Below are 20528 nucleotides of genomic sequence, written 5' to 3'. Positions count from 1 at the left end.
TGGCTGGTAGCCTTGCAGACACGAGACTGACATCAGCATTGGACATGCAGCAAGACATGCACAGGACAGCCAGCCATTCCAGCCATTGGTCGGGAGCATGGTATGGTTCTACACAGCCGAAACAGGTTTGATGCAACTCTCCAAGCTATTCTATTCTGCTCAAACCTCTTCATCTCTGCATAACTACTGCAATCTAAATCCACTTGAACATGTTTAGTACAGTCAAGCCACGGTCGCGCTCTACAATTTTTATGCGCCAAATTCCCTCCATTACCAAACTGATGTGTCCCTGACGCCTCAGGAGGTCTTCTATCAAACGATTCATTATTTTAGTTAATTTGTGCCATAAATCTCCCCTATTTGATAGCCTTTTTTTAGCTATCAGATCTACATTACTGATACTCATCATGTAAGTGGTCTGCTTCTGTGTTGGTAGCGCTGTGTAGCGCTTTGCATTGGATCTCTGACTGCGCTTTCTTTGTAAGAGACACTGTGGCTGTTTGGGCTCGTTGCTGGAAATTAATTGCCATTAGTGTTGGGCAGTTGGAAATTAGTCGATAGCAGTGATGGAAGTATTGTTGGGTTGTTGTAAGTTAGTCGCCAGCAGTGATGGAACTACTGCTGGGCAGTTGGGGGTGAACAGCCAGTAGTGATGGATGTCAGATGTGTGGAGTTAGCATTGATGGAGGGCAGAGGTCTGAAGTGTTAGCGTAGGCTAACGATCTGGAAGTATCCGACTTGGAGATTGAAAATTATTCATGATTATATAACTTTGTACTGGATGTCAATGACGATTTATATTCGTGTTTGAACTGGATGTCACATTATTAAGATAAAAAAAATACATTATTTGGTTTGCAACAAAATTTTTCCTTTGCTAACCATATGCTTTAGTAGTTAGAATCTTTTATTTAGCTGGCAGTATTGACGCTCGCTGTATTGCAGCAGTTCGCGTAATGAAGATTTTTTTTTTTTGAGCAGTCAGATTGCGTTGCGCTAGGATATTGTGGGTCTGTCATTCAGCAATTTAATTACAGATACACTCATTTAAATAAAGTTGTTTCAAGCATTCTCCTGTAGCAAAACATTTCAAAAGCTTCTATTCTATTCTTCTATGTACCGCTAATCGTTGATGTTTCACTTCTTTGCAAGGCTATACTCGAGACTTGCTATCGGAAAAGACTCCACAACACTTAAAATTTATATTCTCCGTTAACAAATTTCTCTTGCAGAAATGCTTTACTTGCTATTGCCAGTGTAAATTTTATATCCTCTCTGTCTCTGGCTCCGTCCGTTAATTTGCTCTCCAAAAAGCAAAATCCATAGCATACTGGAGTCGCATTCGGGAGGACGACTGTGCAAATGTCCATCCGGGCATCCAGACTTAGGTTGTTCGTGATTTGCCTAAATCGCTCGAGGCAAACACAGGGATGTTTCGTTTGAAAAGGACACGGGCGATTTCCTTCCTCATTCATCTACAATCTGGCCTTCGCTCAGTTTTTAATGACCTCGACATCGATGGTACGTAAACTCTAACCTTCCTTCCTTTTTATCCCATTACATTGGTTTCACTTTTGTTAATGTTGACATTATAGCCTATTTTCAAGATACTATCCATTCCCTTCATGTGAGCTTCCAAGTCGTTTACCGTCTCTGAGATTTTCTGATGACATTGCAATTTTGTCAAATATTTTATTTCTTTACCATGAACTTTAATTAGCTTTCGAGTTTCTCATTGTAATCCTTTAGCTCTTGCTCAACGTACAGATTGAGAGACCTCTAAATGGTAAAGTTTTACCAAACTTTTACGTCTTATCTTTTTCTGACATTATATGGACGGTTTTGCAATATTGTCAGTTTTTATTTTTAGATCTTTGTTACTAGCAAGGATATGAATGATTTTTACTTGCTCCATAATCGAGCCACGTTCAGCCCTCTAAACGGTATGACGTATGTAGTCTTTTGGAATTTCAACAAGGCATAATTCATTCACATAGATATTTGATTGCTGTAGCGCTTTCAGTTCCTGGCCTGTTAAGGTACGATAAGCATTCAGTAAAATCCTTGAAAACTTCTCTTTTGAAACACTTTCGTGACATTTATTTTGACGCGCAGCTTCTGTATTCGGTTACCTGTTCTAATGAATGTATGCTGCCTCCCTGTCACACGGATAAAGCAAACAAACATTGAAGTGAACCCTCTGTTCAAGAATACTGCCCACTATCGTCCCACAGACAGACTGTATCTTTATTACTCATGCCAACAGCCCCCCGGGTTGCGGGTGTACCTGGGGTATCAGATAAATAGGAGTACCATACAGAGTCCAGTAAATATATCCGAAGTGCCACATTCTCGTGTTAACAAGATTATTGACAACATTAGTCACTACGGGTGTCATACATTTCGTGAGCCTGCCTCCATTGATATAAACCTGAGTCCATTGATATAAGCCTAAAGTATTTGGCAACAGTATTAACCAGTACGTCTTAAGCGGTTAAATGTATTGCACTGTCCGTATTGTATTGTACATACAGTAAACAGTGTTGTAAAACTACATTACCAACTCTTAGAAATGTTGTTTTCTTATCTACATCATTGCTGCCTCTGGAATGTCGTTTTAATACAATTGTTGCTCTCTTTTGTAAATGGCATAGTGTAAGATCTGGATTAGACAACGAATACTGCATAAAATTTCTGTGCGTCTAACGCATACGGGTTTCTTTTAACATGCAGTAAACAGCACCCGTCCGATAGCATTCTATTCCGTTTGTTCTGAATACCTTGAAACAGTTTTTGCAGCTTCTCATCGCACTGTGTGTTCTCACCGTAAAAATTCAAAGAGAAGTGGTACTTTTCTTTATATTCTTCTTTTGAATGAAATTTTATTTCCCTTTATTTTACTTCACATGTGATAGGTCGTTTATTCGACTCGGCGATATTTAGCTCATGTTTAGCCGTAATATTGGTCTATAAATTCGAAGCAAGTTGTGCTAAAGTAGAAAAAAAATCGCGCTCTCAGCCATGTTTGCTTTCCGGATTACTCTCTTACATGTGCTTTTGTGATCAGCTCGTATAGTTCTGTAACATTATTTAATATCAATTTAACACAATACCGACTGTGCAATACACTGACCAGCGTAAGATGTACGAGGGTCAGTCAAAAAGTAATGCCTCCTATTTTTTTTCTACGTTTAATTGTCAGGAAATTTAAATGCAATTACATAGGTTGAAAACCACAACATTGAGGATCATTTTGTCATTTTTCAATGTAATCTCCGCCCATCTCTACAGTTTTGGTCCATCTTTGAACAAGGGCATGTATCCCAGCACGGTAAAAATCACAGCTCTGCTTCCTAAGCCATTGACGCACGGACGTTTTGACGGCCTCCTCATCTTCAAAATGAATCCCACGATGAGCTTCTTTTAGTGGCCCGAACAGATGGAAGTCTAATGGTGCCAGGTCAGGGCTGTATGGGGGATGAGGCAAAACTTCCCATCCAATTTTGACAATCTCGTCAGAGGTGTGACGACTGGTGTGTGGTCTTGCATTGTCATGCAAAAGAAGAACATCTGCCATTGATTTTGTTGGGCGAACTCGCTGAAGACGTGCTTTAAGTTTTTTGAGGGTTGTGACGTATTGAACAGAATTTATTGTGCATCCCTGCTCCAAAAAATCAACCAGAATCACACCCTCTGTATCCCAGAAAACTGTTGCTATAACTTTCCCTGCCGATCGCACAGTTTTGAATTTTTTCTTCCTCGGCGAGCTTGTGTGACGCCACTCCATTGACTGCCTCTTTGATTCGGGTTCAAAAAAATGCACCCATGTTTCGTCCCCGGTCACAATTTTTTTCAGAAACTCATCTCCCTCCAAACGGAAGCGCTGCAAGTGTTGGGAGGCTATTGTTTTCCTTGCCTCTTTATTCTGATCGGTTAACATTCTTGGAACCCACCGTGCACAAACTTTTGAGTACCCCAATTGTTTAATAATCGTGATCACACTGCATTTACTAAGAGAAATAATGCGACACACTTCATCTGCAGTCACCCGACGGTCACCACGAATGATGTCATCAACTTGCTGAATGTTGTGTGGAGTCACTGCACTCACCGGCCTGCCGCTCCGCTTTTCGTCAGTCAACGGTGTTTGCCCTTCAGCTTCCTTACAACGACGAACCCATCGTCTAACAGTGCTGACATCCACTGTCACAACACCATACACCTTCTTCAGTCTTTCATGAATGCGTATGGGCGTTTCACCTTCTGCATTCAAGAATTCAATCACACAACGCTGTCTCAAACGAACATCGATGTCGGCCATCTTACAAACTTCTGCTGTGCTGCCACCTGTTGACACAGAAAGTTACTACTGCAGTGGATTGCAGAAGGTTTGAGGAATGGCGCCAAATTCAAATTTTTCACTTAACTTAATTTCTTTAAGTAGAAAAAAAATGGGAGACATTACTTTTTGACCGACCCTCGTAATATAGTATCAAATACTTTCCATGTTCATGTCGATGGAATTTAGGAATACGCTGTTAATGGGAAGCTGGGTATAATTTAATATTTGGAAACACCCACTGCTATGATCATCTCAGTTACAAATAATGAGAGCATCCTTCAAACACCGGCATTTTAAGAGTAATATGAAAAAATTACCGTGAGACAAAAAGTAAGTTACGGCTCTTAAAAGCCATGGGCCTGAATCATGGAAAACCGTAATGCGCGCCCCTGAAAAACAGTGTGTTAAAATTCTCAATAAGTAAACCTTGTTTTCCCAAACAGAAACGGTATAGAGCAGAAACTAAGTTTTATTGTCGTAACATGACTATTTACGACGCATCACAGACTGGCAAACAGATTTTTCGTAAATTTTACGAGACAGTTGCTATATTAGACAACGAAATTCGTCCATTAGCAAACCTCAGTGAACACAGGGTCTCTGTTGCTCAAGCAGGGCAGACTTTAGAATATAACACGCAGGAAACTGAACCGACTAATGAAGTTAACGTTAACAATAAAAATGACAGCCGAAAAGATGAAACTGCTGAACCTGTTCATCGCAAAAATGAAATACGAGGGAATATGGCAAGTCTTAAGTACTATTAACCGTCGGTATATAGAAGAGGAGCTTGTGGCACAACTTGACTAAAAGAAGGGATCGGTTGGTAGGATATGTTCTGAGACATCGAGGGATCCCCAATTTAGTATTGGAGGGCAGCGTGGAGGGTAAAAATCGTAGAGGGAGACCAAGAGATGAATACACTAAGCGGATTCAGAAGGATGTAGGCTGCAGTAGGTACTGGGAGATGAAGAAGCGTTCGCAGGATAGAGTAGCATGGAGAGCTGCATCAAACCAGTCTCAGGACTGACCATAACAACAACTTATAACCAGGTGGGCCAGGAAAGAGGAAGCGAATACAATAAAAGAAAACAGAGGCGCATCATGGAAGTCGATATGTGAATTAATGTACTAGGCAAAGCAGGGCGACGAGCAACGTCCAGTGGCTTGAAGGAATCCATTCTCTTTGCTCGTGCTGACATTTCTTTGTACGTGGCGGAAATAGCTACCACCAACATCAAATGTATTATTTGTAAGTATAATTATTTTACACCTGTGACTATGTAAAAAAGTCACAGACCGATTTATCTCTTCACATGTAAAAAATAAGGTTCGCAACAGCAGATAGTATCCAGAAAGTGACTATTGTTAACCAACCGACTCTGCGCATATGAAGGGCGGTGCACGTAATAGTGCGAATAGATTTCAACTGCTCGCAGTATTAGAAAACAATAGATGTTGCCTGGCTTCTAGTTTTTCTTCTCCGTCTTGGGTTTCACCACTCTGTGGCTCCATTAGCTAATGTCTTAAACGTGAATGCATTCTTACTGAAGAGATACTGGCAAGTTTAATGGAATGATTAACTGATGTAATTTCTTCTGTGTTCGTGATCATGTAGTGGGAGAAAATAGCTTAGACTCCAACGTGAAAACATGTACAAATCTCCCATGCTTCAACTGAAACGCCCGCATCTCGTGGTCGTGCGGTAGCGTTCTCGCTTCCCACGCCCGGGTTCCCGGGTTCGATTCCCGGCGGGGTCAGGGATTTTCTCTGCCTCGTGATGGCTGGGTGTTGTGTGCTGTCCTTAGGTTAGTTAGGTTTAAGTAGTTCTAAGTGACTTACGACCACAGCAGTTGAGTCCCATAGTGCTCAGAGCCATTTTTCAACTGAAACGTAACTGTCACTCAATGAAATATTGATATCACGCAGTTTCGAAGCTCTTAGCAACACAAAAACAATGGTGGACTAATGACAATACTAAGATTTAACTTCAGTATGTGTCGCATTTAGCGTGCAGATGCAGCGCATCAGATTCGTGACTCTAAGGTAAATTATGCAGGTTGGTAGGATCATATTTCGTAAATCAGAGTTTTTGTTTTTCGTTCTAGGGAGCTATCTGTAGGACTAAGTTCGATGTCTGTGAATAAAGCACGTGTCTAAAGTTATGGATCAGTAGCCACAAATGTCTGGTGAAATAAAAGATGTTTTGTTTATTATATCAGCACGGTAAATTTTATCATGACTAATTTCAACGTAGGATTGCGTAGGACTACCCCCCCTCCCTCGCACACACACACACACACACACACACACACACACACACACACACGTGCGCGCGCACGGTACGCGCGCCTCTTCTGGTTAGTTTAATGCAGCTGCTCGACCGTATACACTAAAGTCCTTAGCGAAGGATTGGATCAGTGAAACCTTACGCTCCAAGCAGAGCGCCGGTCACGCCAGATAACATTTCTAGGGCAGCACGATGCAGCCTTCTAATTTGGGAACGTGAATTTTCTCGTTCGGACATGAGTGAATACCATAAGACGACTGAAACGCAAACTGTTCTAAATTGTTTCACTGGGAGAACTAACTATCCCAGTTTGCCAAACAATTTTCTTTCCATGTACTTCAGACGAGTCAAACCACTAAAGGGAACACAGTGATCGCCTTGCAAATTTTCTTATTGTGTCAGTTTTCCAGCCTCAAGTCACTATCATAACCGGTTTCTACTTCTTAGAAACTTATAAACTTATCATTACATGATCTGAATACTTTATATAGTAACTTTTCATAGAAAATGTCGACATCGCTTTCTTCACGTTTTGTGTTTACCACGGGGCAGATTGTGACCGAAATTATTGTCTATGTGTTAGTACCCGGAAAGACTGTTCGTCTTCGTTAGAAACACCATTCATTGGGTTTCAATGCGTAATATTATTCGTTCTACATGTGCGTATAAGCGCGCCATTGTGCACGAGTGTGTGTGTGTGTGTGTGAGAGAGAGAGAGAGAGAGAGAGAGAGAGAGAGGGGGGGGGGCGGCAGCGTGGGGAGGGGGGAGCGAGAGTTAAGCTTTTTCGAAACTAACAATGTCCAGAGTGTAGCGAAAAAAGTTTTGGAGTCTTTATGGATTGATCAGGGTAGGAGCATCACGAGAAGAAACAAAGTATGAAACGGACTCAATTAAGCGGCACATTATGGTTTGTTAGCGAAAAGACTGGAAGTCACTTCCGAGTTTGTGATGTTACCCGCTACTCATCGACGGGCCCATCCTTGAAGTAAAAGCGCGCTTCTGAAGTTGCAGCTCGATATCATCTGTGAATCATGATATGCATATTCCGACCCGCAGACAGATGCTTCACTGCGGAGAACAGGTCTTCAGATGACGAGAAAGATTACACAGGCGTTAAGAAACGTTATGATTTCACAAGAGGATTATTTAGCCCAAATGGAGCAATAGGCATTTATTGGTAGCAAACATGAGAGAATGTATGATTACTGATGTTGAAATTCATTAAGTTCAAGCGCATGTAACAATGAAATATTCCGCTAAGAAACAGGGAAGGAAACGTCCTGCGTTGAAATCTAAGCTATTATGAGTGGGATAAAGGGAAGCTGGAAAGAAGAGTCTCCGGAAGTGCGTCAACTATAGACGGAGGATAGCAGGAAAATGCGTTATCTTGAGTCGCATAGTCTGCATGAGGTATCTGAACATTATCACCGGTAAGCGAATCTAAATTTCCCAGGTATTGCTCGTAAGTTCGCCCACAAGATGCAAAAATCTGCATTTGAGTTTTGGTCGAGTGCACAATTGTAATCTGTGAGGGAAAAATAAGTTTCATCACACACTCTTATTGCAGAGAATAAGTTCCAGTGTTGAAAGATAATTCCATTTTGCTCCAGGAAAAGCATAAAATCCACATTTATCGTGGATTACGCTGTTTTCGATGCAACAATGATGATGAATACTTTAGTGCAAAATCTGTTAAGCCCAATATCCCAGTGAGATGGGACTCAATAAAGAGGACTTAAGAATTGTCAAAGCATAAGTAGTACTTGTTTTTCTTAAAAAGAGCAATACTGTCACAACAGAAAGCACCTGTGTTTGTGCGTGATTGGATAGTGTGGAAGCGTAACCACCAACTGAGGGCGAGAGAGCATATATTTATAGCTCATGAAGAGCAATTAATCCGTCACCCCTGCATCAGGGTCCTGCCACCGTACTAATGAGGCAGAACAGCGAGCGGAGTCTGGCCAGGCGGCGAGGCGTGATAAGCTCGCGACGTGGTTGCCACGTGACCACGACTGGGGCGCCCATTGGCTCCAGCGCGGGTGCGGGGGAGGGGAGGATTCGTGCTGGGTCTCAACAGAGGTGCGGCGCGCCAGGCGCTCAGTCTGGTCTGATGCTTCGCCAGCATGGACACGGATTTCCGGTACCTGGCGCAGTGGCGTGGTGAGTGTGGCGGCGTGACCGCCGTAACGTGCGGGTGCGTTCACTTAGGATCGCGTACACGTGATATGTTCTAAAACGCGACTTAGGCGCTTCGTGGCAATGGCGGGAACAAAGCACAACTACATGTATCCCAAGCGAATTGCAGTACAGTGGTTTGTGTATAACACTAATAACATACCAATGTTGCGTATGTACAGATAAAGGCATTGTTTTTTTTCCTTCAATTGTCTATTATTGAGGTTTGCTGTACGATTTCTGTAACCTCCGCCGGGTATTTGGACCGATACTTAGCTTTTAGCTGTGTTGTTACGTCTGGGCGGATGTCAAACAGCCCACTCTACCCTTTGTAATAAAAAGAGAATCCAAAAACGAAAAAGTGTTAATATACTTTCAATGTGGCTCGTACTCGTGCCATATTGCATCGTCTAGTTTATACTGAAACCTGTGCTTCGCGATTTCGCAGATATGGAGTACTTCTGCTTCCGCTGAAAATATTACAAATACTGTCTTCAAGGCGCCAGGGCGGAATGTGAACAGTAGAGGTTACTGTGAGGAACGCGTCGATATGAGACAGATGTTATCCCTGAGTCAATGCGTCAGTTGTTATCTAGTACTTGCCTGCGTCTGACGAATGCCGCTTATCAGAATGATGGCAGCTTGGTTTATCCAGAAGCTTACTATTTACGTCACGTCTCGTGTTTGTCTCTTACTTAAAAGTAACAGAGACATTAATTGCTTGAACGCACATTGTAGCAAGGGCACTGATTAATTTTTTCACTCCGTAATGGCTTGGTATATGTGAACTCTGTCTCGGGCAATATGTTACTACTGTTAAATGAAGGAACACACGCAATACCACCTATAATGAAAATACTCGACGAAACCTTACACGTCAAAGGTTTGTTAGATTTGCAAATTAAAGTTTGTGAACAAAGCCGATAATTGAGAGCAGTTGTATTTAAATTTTAGTGGGAGAGTCACAAGGGGTGTGAAAGTCTGCAGGTGTCATCGCTATGAGTAGCGAGGCAGGTAACCGTATGTCTGTTCTGTAACTGAACTCATGCCCGAGCTGAGCAATGAACAGTAGTGTTGTAAGCCTAACTTATAAGCGAGTACCAGAATCCTAGATAACATCTAATGTTTTCCGAAGTAGGCATCCCGGTTTACTTATTCAGTTTTTCGACTATATTGCTTTTCGAAGTGAATTCGCCTTCCTTTCGTAACTCTCTAGCATGCGTAGAGTTAGTAGAGTGTTTCTTTGGATTTCCGAAACTAGTCTCATTACTATCGACTGCTGTTCAAATTTCTAATTCCCAAATTCAGAAAGAGGCTATGTTAAATTTCAATCTGCCTATCTTGCTGCAGTCGATGCTTACGGCTTCATCTAGACTTCGTCACATTCTGCGCAGCTGAACAATGATAGGCGGCATGAACTCATAACAAGTAGTGGGCTGGAAAGTTGCAGCACTCTCGCGAAGTGGTCTGGGAGCATTCCCTGCTGGCGATTGAAGAAGGGGCCGAGCTCCATGCACGTGCGCTGCTTGGCCGTGGCCCACCGTGTTCCCAACCGCAGACTAAGCAGGCAATTAAAAGCACAGCCGGTAAATCGCAGGCGCGTTGCGCAACCGATCACGTGACTCCCAAAAGCCGGCCCACGTAGGCGGTGGCCACAGCAGCTATAGGGGAGTCCGCATTGTTTACCTCTGCGTTCATTGATACCTGGAGCTGCGGTGCGCGCTTCTTTATCTGTCAGACTTCTCAGATCAGAGCACATCTATGAAAACTGGCTGTTTCTTCAGCATTGAGCAAACAATTTTTGTTTCGTTTTACCCAGACATGTTTGCTAAAGTTACAGCGTCATCAGCAGTAGTTTTTATTTTCTTTCTGTTAAATAACAGGAAAATTGCTCTTTACTATCTCTGTATATAGACCTTCAGTTTTAAGAAAAGTATTAACAAATCTGAAAATGGACAGTTTTTTATCTACTTTGCCAACGCATGCTGTTGCTTTTGTGGCTGTCTGTATTTTGCGTTACGTCTGTTCTTTCGAAGCTTTCAATCTACAACCATATAGAACGCATATATGAGGGTGGTGAGATAAGTCTAGTTAAAAAGCAAGAAAAATGTTTTTTTTCCGGTAACAATCCACCTTACTTCTCAACATAGTCCCCTCTGAGGGATGTACACTTGGTCCAGCAATTCTCCAGCTTTTTCATTCCATCGGAAAAATACGTTCTGCCAGACTCTTCAAACTACTCGTTGACTGCAGCCATCACTTCCTCACGTAACGAAAAATTCTTCCTAGCAGGTCAAAGTTTCAAGTTAAGGAAAAGGAGCACGTTGCTGGGAGCCAAGTCTGGTGAATAAAGTGGATAATGACCTAATTCAAAGCCCAATTCATGCATGCATTTCTGCCATTGTTCTCGTTGATGTATGGGATGGTGCATTGTCCTGGTGAAAGAGCCCTTCTTGTGTGTTTTTTCAGCCAACACAAATTCCAATCAGACAGTGAAGCACATTAGGGCCCTGTTCTGTTTCTACCCTTTTCCAAGTAATCTAGGAGGATTATTCCTTGGAACCCCCCCCCCCCCCCCCCAAAAAAAAGGGCCATCGCCTTAATAGCTGACAAAATTGTCTTTGCGTTCTTCGTTGCACATTCAGCAGGCTTTGTCCATTGTTTTCACTGCCATTTCGACTCTGGTTTGTAACGATGGATTCAGGTTTCAACAGTAACAAATCGACGCAAAAATCTAGCGTGTTGCGATTAAAAACTTAGCCAGACATTGTGTTGAAATGTTGTGCCGGTTGCGCTTTTCGTCGAGTTGAGCAGTAGCTGCTCCCACCCCTCACACAGTTTCTTCATAGCAAATTCTGTGCTCAGGTTATTATGCACTCGCTCTGGTGGTAGGCCTGCAGTCTCAGCGATATTAGGAATTTTTCTTCGGTGGTCTTGCATTACAATATATTGGATTTTGCGAGTAGTTTCCTTTCTGGTAGCCTCAGTTGGACGCCCGGAGCGCGCTTCGTCTTCGGTGATTGTCCGCCCACGTTTACATTCATCAGTCCAAAAGTAAATGTTTTCTTCAGTGATGATGCAGAATACCCGTGAAGTACATCTAGTTCTGTTTTGATTTGTGTGATAGTTGGCCCCTTCAACTGAAAATGTTTAATACCAGCAACTATTTTCAGTCGCAGTTGACACACTGACAATTTCAGGCAACAGTTAACAATCAACTGTACGCTGTACATTGTTAAAATTCTTTATACGAACGTTGGAATAATCAGGCTTCTTAACCACGAAGGCACAACAAACTGTTCCATTCTTTCATTGATACTTACTAGATTTATCAAATTACCATCGTGCGTATGTGTTTCCTCTTACTACTGGGTAAAAACAAGAAAAAAATTGTACCTCAAATTATGTTCAGATTTACTTGGAATTGTCGTAAATTAAACGACGTTAGTTTATGAAAGGACTGATAATATATTTTCGACATAAACCTACCCCTGTAATATTTGAATACAGCATTAGCAGTGTGCTGCTTGACACAGTCACGTCGATTAAATATCTAGGCATTGCGTTGCAAAGCGACGTGAAATCCAATGGGCATGTAAGGATTATAGCAGGGAAGGCAAATAGTCGACTTCGGTTCACTGGGAGAATTTTAGGAAAGTGTGATTCGTCTGTGAAGGGGACAGCATATAGGACGTTCGCGTCCCGTTGTTGAGTACTGCTCTAGTGTGTGGGATTCGCATCAGGTCGGAATGGAGGAAGACATCTAAGCAGTTCAGAGGCAGGCTGCTAGGTTTGTTACCGGTGGGTTCGAACAACAAGCGAGTATTACGGAGATGCGTCGGGTAATCAAATGGGAATCCCTGGAGGAGAGACGAAGTTATTTTCGAGGAACACTATTGAGAAATTTCAGAGCCGACCGAAGTGGCCGTGCGGTTAAAGGCGCTGCAGTCTGGAACCGCGAGACCGCTACGGTCGCAGGTTCGAATCCTGCCTCGGGCATGGATGTTTGTGATGTCCTTAGGTTAGTTAGGTTTAACTAGTTCTAAGTTCTAGGGGACTAATGACCTCAGCAGTTGAGTCCCATAGTGCTCAGAGCCATTTGAACCATTTTTGAGAAATTTCAGAGAACCGGAATCTTAAGCCGATTGGAGGAAGAGTCTACTGACCCAGCGCACATTTCGCGTAAGGATCACGAAGATAAGGTTAAAGACAGTAGCGATCGTACTGAGGCGTGTAGATAGTCGGTCTTCCCTCCCTCTATTTGCGAGTGCAACGGGAAAGGAAATTAGTAGTAGTGGTACAGGGTACCCTCCACCATGCACCGTACTGTGATTTGCGGAGTGTGTATGTGGATATAGATACTCCGAGGAGATCTTACAATCCAGTCGTGCCATTAGCATGATGTAGAGCAGCTATACGAACTCTACGTCAGGTAAAGAGATGGCTTTGACATCGTGAGGGTCGTAGGCTAAGATTGTTAAAGCCCGCTACTGCCGAATTGCTGTCGGAAGCACCGGATAGTGGCACGGCACTAACCGCGCACATAAGGTAATCATCCGTGTTCAGGCCTGAGACGAGGCAATCACGCCCGACTCTGGTCCGACCGACCACTGCCAGTGCCTCATTGGACCCGGGACGGAGAGGCGTGTAGTCTGGCGAAGCTGGCACCCGACTGCACAGAAATATTCATTTCTTCAGAGTTTTTGATAGATATGCTGTGTTTAGCGAGTTCTCTGTGGGAAATTTGGAAAGTTTTGCAGAATTTCGTGATGAAAACAAGAGTGCTCGGTAAAATTTTAATCTTCTAAAACAATATTTGCGAAAAAAATGACTATCAAAATTACGAATAGCTCTAAAAAGAGTTCTACAGAAATCCTAATGACATTTTTTTGCAGATAAATTTAAGGTATTTGCAATAATCGAGGGACCCACTTTCATTACATAAAATAACAAAATCGCATCAGAGTTCAGATGACAGTTCCGGATAGCACCCAGAGAGTTCCACTGAAAACCCTAGTTTGGCGTAATTGCGATAATGTGGGCTCCACATTCACAACATGAAAAGAAATCGTATAACAGTTCTGATCACAGTTCTGGATAGCGCCACAAGAGATATATCGACCCACCTCGGAAGATGTTCTCCGTAGTTGAGAACGAAACGTCAGGGAGAAGAATTTCTACAAATCGACCACGGCAGCTTAGCCCGGAAGTGTTCTGACAACTTTGTTCTCAGGTAGCAGGACAGTCCGATTCCCAGCTGTTTCGTTGTCGCAAGGCATTTAAAGTAAAATAGTGACAGAGGTAAATTGTGCAGCGTTTTATTGATATTGGTGAAGATGACTTCATGTGCAGTGTGAAGCGTTACAGAATCTGAAGTACTATGGAGATGCTTTGGCAAGAATTCTAGGTACTCTTTTAGTTTACTTACTGAAAACAGCGAAAACAAAGACTATCATGACCACACACCAGCTCCAGAATATTTATGAAACAGAAGAATATCATGGAACTCTGTTAAAAGAAGAGGCGAAGATTTGGATGACATGTCTTTAAACATTATACGTAAGGAAGCTGATAACACGATGGCTACGAAGGATGTAGGAGTGTACCCTTTCAGATCTGAATTTTTTCTAGAGGAGAGAAAATTTTTCTTTATGCCGCAAAGCTCTTAGGTGATTGTTTATTTATAGATGCGAGAGTTATACAAAAATATGTAACAGTTTTCAAAATATACGTTGTACGCTCGGGTTCTTGTTATGGTCTAGAATAACTAAGTTTCAAATATTCACTGATGTAATAAATAAACTGATCATTCAATAACTACCATGCAAAATAATAATAATAATAATAATAATAATAACAAATCAACAACTCAACCAATTACTAAAGATAACAGAAGTATTCAGCAATGATATAAGTATGGCTTTTGGAACAGACAAATGTAAGAAAAGTAGCATAGTCAAGGGAAAACACACTAAACAAGAAGCTTACATATTGGATAACCACAGCGACTGCATAGAAGCGATGGAAAAAACGGATGCCTATAAATATCTAGGATACAGACAAAAAATAGGAATAGATAATACAATTATTAAAGAAGAACTAAAAGAAAAATATAGACAAAGACTAACAAAAATACTGAAAACAGAATTGACAGCAAGAAACAAGACAAAAGCTATAAATACTTATGCCATACCAATATTGACATACTCATTTGGGTAGTGAAATGGAGTAACACAGACCTAGAAGCACTCAATACACTTACACGATCACAATGCCACAAATATAGAATACATCACATACATTCAGCAACAGAAAGATTCACATTAAGCAGAAAGGAAGGAGGAAGGGGATTTATCGACATAAAAAACCTACATTATGGACAGGTAGACAATTTAAGAAAATTCTTTCTAGAACGAGCAGAAACTAGCAAAATACACAAGGCAATCACTCATATAAATACATCGGCTACACCACTGCAATTTCATAACCACTTCTACAACCCTTTAGATCACATAACATCAACAGATACGAAGAAAGTAAATTGGAAAAAGAAAACACTTCATGGCAAGCACCCGTATCATCTAACACAGCCACACATCGATCAAGACGCATCCAACACATGGCTAAGAAAAGGCAATATATACAGTGAGACAGAAGGATTCATGATTGCAATGCAGGATCAAACAATAAACACCAGGTATTACAGCAAGCATATTATTAAAGATCCCAATACCACAACAGATAAATGCAGACTTTGTAAACAACAAATAGAAACAGTAGATCACATCACAAGCGGATGTACAATACTAGCAAATACAGAATACCCCAGAAGACATGACAATGTCGCAAAAATAATACAGCAACAGCTTGCCTTACAACATAAACTTTTAAAACAAGTTCCTACATACAAGTATGCACCACAAAATGTACTGGAGAATGATGAATACAAATTATACTGCAACAGAACCATTATAACAGATAAAACAACGCCACATAACAAACCTGACATTATACTCACCAATAAAAAGAAGAAATTAACACAACTAATCGAAATATCCATACCCAATACAACAAATATACAAAAGAAAACAGGAGGGAAAATTGAAAAATACATCCAACTGGCTGAGGAAGTCAAAGACATGTGGCATCAGGATAAAGTTGACATTATACCAATTATACTATCAACTACAGGAGTCATACCACACAATATCCACCAGTACATCAACGCAATACAGCTACATCCAAACATATATATACAACTACAGAAATCCGTAATTATTGATACATGTTCAATTACCCGAAAGTTCCTAAATGCAATATAACACATACCGTACAGATAATAGGAAGTGACGCTTGATCAAGGTCCGCGTCACTTTCCATTCTTAACCAGACTTAACGTCTGAGAAAGTAAAGAAATAATAATATTCAGCTACACAGTGAAATATAACTAACCACCACCTCCGTGTATCCTGGCGGTCATAATCTGCTACGCACTGCCGCATTGACTTGTTGATATTTTTATAATGAAGCCCAACAGTTGGCAGCTCTTATAATTTATAAAAAGATTGAACATTTACAAATGCGTACATGAAGTTTCCACAGGGGGAAAACATTTTTGTTACAACTAAGAGACAGTACTATTTAATGTATACAATTGTAGCTCGTGGGTATGAAAGGGATGCGCAACAATACTACACACGTTCGTTTGAACAGTTTCATAATGCTAGTTCAGTCGGTGCTCTTGTGCAGTTATCGGACTAGTGCAGCTACTAGTATAACACTGGTAAAAATGTAGAATCTTATCAGCATTGAACGTCGTCTCAGCTTTAAAGAATTTAAAGTGATCGATGATACTGGCATTCTTTTCACTACCTCTCATTCTGCCTTACAAAAACTGTCGGATGCCTTGGCTGATACCGGATCAAAGTTATCGTCGAAACATGTCCACACAACACTAAGATCGTCGTCATCCTCTTACCTTCGTTAGAAACATCTTCATTTTGGAGTGTTTCAATGAAGAAAAAGCCCGCGTCGGCAAACAAGTGTCCTGGAGCCCTTTTCGTTCGTTGTCCAACAAGGACATAACAAGACAATTTGGCTTTTTACTGTCAGCAGAAAAATGGGCTACCGTAACACCATCAAACAGGAAACTAGGAAACCCTTCAAGTTGGAAATAGTGAAATGTACGGATTTACTGGATGATAATTCTAGTGCGATTTTGTATATTTTATGTACTGAAAATCAGCCCCTAATTGTTACAGTTATCTCGTAAACTATTATCTGCACGAAAAATGGCATTAGGCTTTTCAGTACAGCTCTTGGGGGGGGGGGGGGGCTGTTCAGAACTGGGATGCAAATTTTGTGTAGATCACTTGGGAACTATAGCTCATATATCAAAAACACCGAAAAGATCTACATTTCTAGAAAGTTGGGATCCAACTTTGCCAGTAATGAAAATGGGTCCCTCGTTATTGCATTTATCTCATAAACTATCATCTGCGCAAAAATGTCATTAACGTTTTCTATAAAACTTTTGTGAGCTATTCAGAATAGTGATAGTATTTTTTTTACAAACTGGAAAATAATTTATTTACAAGATTTTTTCCGAAGTGTTCTTTTTTTCGCGAAATTCAAATTATATTCAGAGAACAACAGAACTATGGCATATCAGTAAAGAACTCTGAAAAAAATGTATATTTCTCGAGAGTCGGTCGCCAACTCAACATGACAGGGGCAGGTGGTCAGCACATCGCTCTCTGGGCCGTAGTCGGGTTTCTTGACCTTGGAAGAGCCATTAATCGGTCGAGTAGCCGCCTAGTTGGCCTCGCGAGGCTGAATGCACCCCGTAAAGTTCATGGCAGTATCGGGTATCGAAACCGAGTCTCCCACATGGCAGTTAGCCCACATGGCAGTTAGCCGCGCTGACCACCTAGCTACGGGCGAAATGGGAGTAGAGGAGAGGAATTGGCGCTGATGTGATGATCAGAAATGGTGCACCAGGGTCGTGTCAAATCCCTGAAGTGAGGGCAAGTGGGACTGTCACCGGCGACAGGTCATTGTAACTAGCGGACCTCTTCAAAATAAGAGAGCAGTATGTTGTACCAGTATGTAGGCAACCGGTCCACTCCGTCTTGTCTCTTTACTATAAGCCCAGGTACAACACTGCACTCTATAGTAAAAGGTCACATACACGAAATAGTTACGCAAATGTCACACTAGCCAGTTTACTCTAAATGAAGTATACGCAACACTGATCATTGTGAGAAGCTAAAGCTTACACCTGATTGATTCTGAATGAAGATGAGCTCTTGACTGCATATATTTCGGCTGGGAGGGGAGTAGCGGGGTGGTTGCCAAACCTAGTTATTGGAGAACGCAGAAAAAGTTAGTTTATGGGGTAGTTATTGATTTTCTTGATTTTGAATCGTAGAGAGATAGGATTTTCCGCTTGTGTAGACTTTGATGTATCATGGAGTACATTCCTGTAAATTCGTCCCCGAGCGGAAAATCGTTCATTCGGCAACATCTAAAGCGCAATGGACACTTGATGCGTCAATAATCATAATATTTTTTAATTCTTTTACTATTTTTAATACTATCGGGGAAAGTTACCGCAGAATTCCATAGCACAACGTAACATCTTAAATGCTGAGTCGCCTCAGATTCGGTTGACAGCATGGTTTGTCAGAAGATGAAAAATGCAGATTGGTCGACAGGGACGAACCAACATGACAAAGTACTTATTGCACAAACATGACAACCCTTTCAAGTTCATAGAAGTTTCTGCTAGTAGAAAAAAAATATGCGTGAGAGACCAGAGCAAAACAAGGAAGTTGTTGATAAATGAGGGTAAGGGCGTTTGTAAATTGTTGAACCAGGCGCATTACAGACGAAAGTAGATAGCGTACAGGGCAATATACATGTCGAAACGACAATAATAAAAGAGCATAAACAAGCGGGATGGGTAGTTTACAGTTATTGTTGGCGGATGATGTCAGTTTGGAAATTAGTCGTGTTCTTCGTTGACATGTTGCGATCTGCAACGACATACACACACAAAAAAAGTTTTGCATCAACTCGATTCCGAGAGATCTGGAACCTGTACAGAAAATTGGAATAGAGATAAACATAAACATCGTTTCTGCCCGTTTTATTGCTCATGAAAACCACACATTGCAAGTTGTACCACCATACAGCGAGACCTTCAGAGGTGGTGGTCCAGACTGCTGTACACACCGGTACCTCTAATGACCAGCAGCACGTCTTCTTGCATTGATGCATGTCTGTACTCATCGTGGCATACTATCCACAAGTTCATCAAGGTACTGTTGGTCCAGATTGTCCCACACCTCAACGGCGATTCGGTGTAGATCCCTCAGAGTGGTTGGTGGTCCACGTCGTCCATAAACAGCCCTTTTCAATCTTTCCCAGGACTGTTCGATAGGGTTCTTGTCTGGATAACATGCTGGCCACTGTAGTCGAGCGATGTCGTTATCCTGAAGGAAGTCATTCACAAGATGTACACGATGAGGGCGCGAATTGTTGTCCATGAAAGCGAATGCGTCGCCAATATGCTGCCGATATGGTTGCACTATCAATCGGAAGATGGCATTCACGTATCGTTCAGCCGTTACGGCGCCTTCCATGACCACCAGCGGCGTACGTCGGCCTCACATAAACCACCCCAAACCAGCAGGGAACCTCATGCCTTGCTGCACTCGTTGGACAGCGTGTCTATAGGCGTACAGCCTGACCGTGTTGCCTCCAAATACGTCTCCGACGACTGTCTGATTGAAGACATATGCGACACTCATCGGAGAAGAGAACGTGATGCCAATCCTGAATGGTCCATTCGGCATGATGTTGGGCCCATCTGGACCACGCTTCATGGTACCGTGGTTTGCAAAGCTGGACCTCGCCATGAAGTGGAGTTGCGCATCATGCAGCCTATTGCGCACAGTTTGATTCGTAACACGACGTCCTGTGGCTGCACGAAAAGCATTATTCAACAAGGTGGCGTTGCTGTCAGGGGTCCTCAGAGCCATAATCCGTAGGTAGCAGTCATCCACTGCAGTAGTAGCCTTTGGGCGGCCTGAGCGACGCATGTCATCGACAGTTCCTGTCTCTCTCTGTCTCCTCCATGTCCGAGCAACATCGCTTAGGTTCAGTCAGAGACGCCTGGACACTTCCCTTTGCTGAGAGCCCTTCGTGGCACAAAGGAAGAACGCGGGCGCGATCGAACCGCGGTATTGACCATCTAGGCATGGTTGAACTACAGACTACATGAGCCGTGTACCTTCTTCCTGTTGGAAAGACCGGAACTGATCGGCTGTCGGACCCCCCTCTGTCTAATAGGCGCTGCTCGTGCATGGTTGTTTACATCTTTGGGCGGGTTTAGTGACATCTGTGAACAGTCAAAGGGACTGTGTCTGTGATAAAATATCCAAAGTCAACGTCTATCTTCAGGAGTCCTGGAAACCGGGGTGGTGCAAAACCTTTTTTGCTGTTTTTATATCGCCATCTCCTTAAGTCATTGCGTGAAAATCAACTGTATGCTCCAGTTACTTGCTGTTTGGATGACATAGTACTGCGTTTACTTCCGTTTAGCCAGTGTGTTGAAGTAATTCCAGCCCACCTGGAATCGCATGTATGCAAAATCTTAAAAGTTTCAATTTACATACTAACAGCATGCGCAGTGACGCCACCTACTCGGCAACCAG

At 42.2% G+C, this 20528-nt stretch overlaps 1 protein-coding gene across 3 annotated transcripts in view; it reads left to right on the top strand.

Annotated features, from left to right (window-relative positions):
- Positions 1 to 20528, top strand: part of LOC126257893 (AMP deaminase 2) — a 470969-nt gene that overhangs the window by 169639 nt on the left and 280802 nt on the right. Inside the window, exon 1 of one of the 3 annotated variants that reach the window (XM_049955601.1) lies at positions 8685 to 8793. The exons of the other annotated variants lie outside the window; for them this stretch is intronic. Coding sequence (XP_049811558.1) covers positions 8757 to 8793 — 37 coding nt within the window. The 5' untranslated portion in view covers positions 8685 to 8756. Of the gene's footprint in view, positions 1 to 8684; positions 8794 to 20528 lie in introns of those variants that run through there. 3 annotated transcript variants of the gene reach the window in all.

The sequence above is a fragment of the Schistocerca nitens genome, chromosome 1 (genome assembly GCF_023898315.1).
Source record: "Schistocerca nitens isolate TAMUIC-IGC-003100 chromosome 1, iqSchNite1.1, whole genome shotgun sequence".
NCBI classification, from domain to species: Eukaryota; Metazoa; Arthropoda; class Insecta; order Orthoptera; family Acrididae; genus Schistocerca; species Schistocerca nitens.
Note: the sequence above shows the minus strand (reverse complement) of the source record. Positions and strands in the feature narration are given on the sequence as shown.